Source organism: Cimex lectularius, unplaced genomic scaffold, assembly GCF_000648675.2.
Source record: "Cimex lectularius strain Harlan isolate CLEC.00 unplaced genomic scaffold, Clec_2.1 scaffold147, whole genome shotgun sequence".
Lineage (NCBI taxonomy): Eukaryota > Metazoa > Arthropoda > Insecta > Hemiptera > Cimicidae > Cimex > Cimex lectularius.
In genome coordinates this window covers 977,661-984,030 of record NW_019392851.1, presented here as the reverse complement: position 1 = coordinate 984,030, position 6,370 = coordinate 977,661, and the positions used below count along the sequence as shown (strand labels likewise).

At 32.6% G+C, this 6,370-nt stretch overlaps 1 protein-coding gene across 1 annotated transcript in view; it reads right to left on the bottom strand.

Moving 5' to 3' along the window:
• Positions 1-3,017: 3,017 nt before the first annotated feature.
• The window catches only part of LOC106668592 (protein phosphatase PP2A 55 kDa regulatory subunit), a 29,625-nt gene continuing 26,272 nt past the window's right edge, over positions 3,018-6,370 (bottom strand). Inside the window, exons 8-12 of the mRNA XM_014397493.2 lie at positions 5,987-6,329; positions 5,755-5,924; positions 5,475-5,690; positions 5,221-5,408; positions 3,018-3,519 (exon numbers count right to left, since the gene is read on the bottom strand). Of these exons, the coding sequence (XP_014252979.1) occupies positions 5,256-5,408; positions 5,475-5,690; positions 5,755-5,924; positions 5,987-6,329 (882 nt within the window). The 3' untranslated portion in view covers positions 3,018-3,519; positions 5,221-5,255. The remainder of the gene's footprint in view (positions 3,520-5,220; positions 5,409-5,474; positions 5,691-5,754; positions 5,925-5,986; positions 6,330-6,370) is intronic.

Genomic DNA, 6,370 nt, shown 5'->3' with positions numbered 1-6,370 from the left:
AATTCTAAGCCTATGACAAAATAAGATTGATATATTTGTCTTTAAAGCTATTTCCAGGAGACAATTTTGAATATATTCTTCAATACTTTCGTTCTAAGGCTGTAAAAATAAAAAAATTTCCAGGGCTGCCAAAAAATGATAAATCTTCAAACTGAAGTAAATAACATATAGTACAAATGAGAATATCGGAAGTGCAAAACATAAACTAAAAAATAATTATAATTTTCTAGAATAACTATTTTGTTAACATACATAGACAAAAATTGACTTTTAGTCTTAAACAGCTTCGACCATTCTGGCCTATTTTTGCTTGCGTTGTGAGTCACAGTTTCCTCATTTTTGCCATCTGTTTGTTATTTTACCCATCATATTCTTTTTTGTAAAATGTGAAGGGGTCAAAGTACTAATTGTCCACTGACCTAACATAATTAATACCGACCCACCCCTTCGAATAAACTTAGGGAAGACACAATGTACTAGACTAACCACTGAAATGGTCAATGGGAGATCAAGATGATTATGAGGTGGTGATCATGAAGCTTGGTCGATTGACGTTTCTGATCATTTTGGTATTTTTTCATACTTAGTTTTGTTAATCAAAAACCTCAAACACCATTTTTTAACATACACATACAAAAATTGACTTTTAGTCTTTAACAACTTTGAACATACTTGATGGCTTTGTGAGACGAGGTTTTGCCATTTTCGCCACTTTCAGAGGTTGATAGGTTTGTTATTTCGCCTATCATGTCCTTATTTTGTAAAATGTGGAAGAGTGAAGAGGTAAAATTTTAATGTCAACCCACTTCGATGACTTAGGGAAAAAGCACAGACTAACCATTGAAATTGTCAAATTGGCAGGTCAAGATGATTGCAGGGTAATGAACCTGTAGCATGGTCATTTCTATCAATTTGGTAACGTTCACACACAATTCACTTTTAGTTGTTCACATCCTCGACCATTCTTGTAGGTTTTGTCATTTTTGCCACCTTCAGTGATTGAGTTAAAAGGTAAAAGTATTGATGGTCTTCTGACAGAACATAAATAATATTATTATTATTCTCCTTGATGTATGCTGGGTGAAGGATGTGTAGCAAGTTCATTTCTAATTATTTTAGTGTCTTTCTTCCTTAGCTTTGTTATTCAAAACTATTTGTTTTTTAACATACAGACAAAAATTAACTTTTAGCCTTAAACAACTTTTAAGGTTCTAATTTGACTACTCTTTCAGGCTTTGAGCTTTTGTCATTTATGCCATCTTCAGCGTTTGATCCGTATTTCATCAATCATATCTTTTGTTTGTAGGTGAAAAAAATGTAAGTATTGATGGACTTCTGACAGAATACAATTAATATCGACCTACACAATTACATCGGATAGAAAGACAAAATGTACAGGATAACAAAAGACCAACTAATGAAAATAGCAAAACAAGATTTCGAGTGATCATGGTACAAGATCATCTTGTCTTTTGGCTGATGAACCTGTAGCTTGGTCGTTTCTAATAACTTTAGTCTGTCTTTCTTCCTTACTTATATTAAATTTACCACTGATGATGGCTAACAGGCCTAAACGTGTCTGTCATGACCAACGTGATCAAATATTTTATTACAGATTTAACAAATAACTTAATTTTGTGTGAGTGTGATTAGCCCAAACTCTTGAATCGACAACATTAAAGCGACATAATTAAATTCAGGTGACTTATTTTTTCATTGACCGATTTTGTAAGTTGAATCAATTTGTTTGCAGGAAATTAATTTGTGTAACAGTCTTGAGGTGTACAAAAGGTACCTGTTCCTTGACCTATCAAACATGGTTTGGCCTTTCACCATCTTCAGTGGTTGGTCTGTTCCATTTTCCCTGTTGTCTGAAGGGGTGTCTGTAAAGTTCTAGCTACATAAATGTTCCACTTTTTAAATATAAAAAAAGATGTTTAATTTCAAGACTAACTTCATAACATAAAACTTCGTTTCTTGGCCTGCGAGAGAAAAAAGAAAATGAGAAGCAAGACTTGCTTATACAACCTCCCTATGCCATGACACCTGTGGAACTAAGCGGCCTTCCTTGGACCCCATCCACCTTAATATATATAATAAATAAANGTATGGGAAATTATTTTGATTAAAGAACATTGCTTTAAAGTAACTAGTTTCTTTTTTTTTGTTTAATACCAAAATCCTGCATTATTTTCCGGACAACCCAATAAATAGTAATAAAAATTGCTGGCATAAAAATTGTAATTAGGAAATAGGTTTGGTGATTACTGTGTGATCACTACAATTTTTTGTTTTAACAAATTAAATAATGTAGTTTGTCAATATTTCTTTCAAGTTTATTTCACTATCTTACATCCTTTATAAATATTTGTTGTTTTACTTTTCATTTTATCATATAAACTTTTTTTTAAACAGAGACAGGAGAGAAAAAAAAATGCTTACAATTTTAACAAAAAAAAAATTGAAACATTTATTTTTAAATATAACTAATACCAATTTGAAAAGAGAAAAAAACAAAAACAGTAATATTTAAACACTAGATTGATTTTTGTAAGTTGTAAACCATCCGTTCAATGAAATTCTGTCCTATTGGTCGACCAAATAAAAATTTCAAAACAGGCAGGGCTAAATTGAGCTTAAGTTTTGTTTAATTATTGTTTATTTTAAGCATAAAAACCATTTAACAAGTTGTATCTCTCTTTGGAAAATATACTTTCAATTTTCTTAGCTTTGATTTCAACATCCTTAAATAGTAATAAGACTTCGATCTTTTATAACTATACTAGTTTTTTTTTAATACTAAACATATTTTTATCTCATAATATTTGATGACTATAAAAAAATAAAATAAATATTACAACATTGCTATACTTAATTGTGAAACATTTTGTCATTTTTGACTTGGTGACTATTTACTATTTATTTTTATTTTTTAAAACACAAAATATAACATGTTAATAATTAAACAATAAAACGGGGAAAGGGGTTGTAATTTTCTTTTCTTTCAGTGTATTTAATTTTATAATTAGGTTAAGACTGATAATAGTAACTAAAGAGAGAAAACTCAGGGGTTTTAAGATGGCACTTTTTTTGCTTTAAAATAAATTACACACATACACTTTTTAGTTTTATTCAGTTTATTTTACCAGACAGAACGGACGGAGGTTTGACGGAAAAGCAATTAGGCACTAAATATATTATTATTTTTATCTCTTTTATTTTTCTTTACACCAACCGTCCGAACGTCCTTTAGTATAAATTATATTTTAAAAGTCCTTGGTTTCCAATTTAATTTCTTCATATCTGAGGGGCCTACGAATATATATTTATAAAGGCAGATTTGTTGTGAGTTGTATCTTCTTAAGTAATGGTTTCTCTTTGATTATGTTATTTGCGTTCCCGCTGGGATGAAAAAAGAAAGAAAGAAAAAACTTTTGTTTTGTATTGATTTTGTTTTTCTTTCACCAAAGCCTCTTCAAAAGCCTTGATTCAATTTCTTCTTCCAATCTCGACAGCGCTCTAAAACAAAAAGGGAAATGTTATTTAAACTAATGTTAACTTGGTGTTACATTTTTGTCAGGGAAGTGAGCAAACAAGTTTAACAATATAAAATAAATGTGAATGAACAATAAAACAATCAATACATGTAATCTCAATAATTGATCAAAATTACCTAAAATATAATTTTAATAATTAAAAAAATCTGATTTTACTTGTTGGAAAAGATTTGAGAATTTATGTTAATGCTTTAAATTTAATATTTAATTTTTTTCGGCACACTTGAAGAATTATACTGCGTTATCTGGGGCCTAGGACACATAGTCAATGGATTGAATCAGCAGAGATGCTCTCACAAATCAAGAATTTGGTTGATATGTGGCCCTAGGAGGATCTAAATCAAAGAGGGATCTCGCCACAATAGACCATGTGAGGTTGTCACACGAGCATTTACTTTTGGTCCAAAGCCCGCATGTAGAGAAACGTTGCTTGATGTGTTCCATATAATTGAAGGGGTTCCTTGATTCTATATAGAGAGTGAGTAAGAATGCAACCCATGCTTTAGCTTGCCAGCGAGACCCCAGATGATTTTTTTTTTCCAATGGATACATCCCCCTAAACACAACAGCTGTAAACTAGAGCTTATTGTACGTTATTCCTGGCTCCATTTTTTGGGAGCTCGCAATAAGCATGTGAATTGAGCCCCCGGTGTGCCAGTGTTCTTCCATCGAGATTCATTTTTAAAGGGTGTTAGGACCAAATTCAGGGTCGCTGAGATCCGATCCTGCCCCAGACCTTCCATTGATGAGTGCTGTGTCAATTTCTTTCAACTGTAGCCAGCGATCCACTTAAGTGTCAGAAAAAAAGTCCAGAGGCGACGGTGGGGATCGAACCCACGACTGGGGGATCTACTGGCCAAGAGTCTGACACCTTAACCACTCAGCTTCTGCGCCCCCCCCTTTATTGCACATAGTACTTGATAGATATATCATTATNTATATATATATATTTAGAGTGAATGTACTTATTAGCATGAATGTGTAGCTTGTGAAGGTCAATGGCTGAACATATAGTACCCCATAGACCCTCACTTAGATTTATCAGATAGTGTTTGTAAAGTGTGTCTAGGTTTAACGACTAGATGGATTGAGAGTTGAAATGACCTAGCTGTTGATAGTCCCAAACTGTCCTAACTGCAGCGGCAGGTTGGATAAGACCATGGTTGGATTCTTGCAACCATTATTTCTGCAAACATAATTAAGGTTTTTATTATGTATGTACATGCTTGACGGATTACCTATGTACCATTGTACCTTTGGTTAATAAATATAAATAAATAAAATAAATAAAAAATAAATTAATTAATTAATAAAAAGGTCTGACTACAGACTGCCAAAACTCAAAGGTTATTGTAGTAACATAATAAGTAATAATTTTGTATTATTATTTATTACCATCTGTACAAATATTAAGTAGTGTACGATTTGCAAATATCCTGAGGGGAGCCAGCCAGTAATGAAGTCCTAAGTTTGATTCAGTGTGTTTATACAGTTTATATATTGCAGATTTTAGCTTATATTATAGTAAAAGCTATAATAAGTAATAAGTATTATTGATTGATTACAACAATATTAATTCCAGCTGAAGATTATTTTACAACCTTTTCTCACTTTTTGTAAAACAGACTTTCACAATGAACATCATTATAAATATTGTACTAACTTTAGAATATTGTGCTGCTGAGGTATCACGGCCGGCTACAATTTGTCCTGAAATAGGAAGAGATTATTTGTTGCTGCCACTGCTATTATGTTCTCGCTCGGATGCCAAGCGGTATGGAGTATCTTTTTAGTGAAATCTAGACAATCGACTGAGATCTCGTCTTTTTTCCTTTTACCACCAGTACAAACCTGAAAGAAGGGAATATTTTAATATTTCGTATGTTACAAATAATAAATACTATTTATTTTGCGCACCTTCCTAGGTTTTAAAAGAGTTTTCGGTTTCGCTATATCCCTAGATGCTTCCAAGGTGGCGTCTCTCTTGCTTGTCCGGTCGAACATTCGGAAGAAATTGTTATACGAGCCTGTCATGATGTACTGGTCATTTCCAGCCCAACAACACTCGAATTTATCAAATATACAATCGTTTTCATACAGAGAGCAGAGCTTTGACCTCAGGTACTCATGAACCTTGAGAGAGAAGTTTTAATTAAGTTTTTTGTAAGTTTATAATAAACAGAATTAAACGACTTACAGGATAACTTTCAATAGGTCTAGATTCCATATGAAGATCCCACACTTTAACAGACAAATAATCTCTTGAAATCATGTATCTGCCAGAATTACTCAATTTAACATCAGATATACTAGATATTATTTCGGAAAAGAAACTTCTATTTGTCGGGTCTTCAGGTTCTTCAAAAACTAAATAGGACAAAAATAAAAATATCAATAATGAATATATCATAAAGGGAGAAAAAACATACTTTTTGAATGTCTATCACAAAGCGCAGCCTGCCTCATATCACATAAACGGATCGTGCCTTTACTAGACGAATACACAAAAAGATTACATTCTAACGGATGGAACTCAGCAGCAGTGATTACTTCGGTTAGCTCTTCCATGTTCGCCGGTTTGATATCAACAATATTGAAAGACTGATCAGTGATCTCAAGATGCCAAAGATTTATCCTGAGGTCATCTGCAGACAGGTACGTCTCTTGGTCTGAATTAACGCTTATTGAATTAATATGGTAGGTGTGAGCATTGGCAAATATCCGTCTAGGCGATGCTTCGACCATGAGTTCCATAGATTTAATGACTGGGACCTGAAAATAAGATTAGCTCAAAATATATGTATTTTAAACAA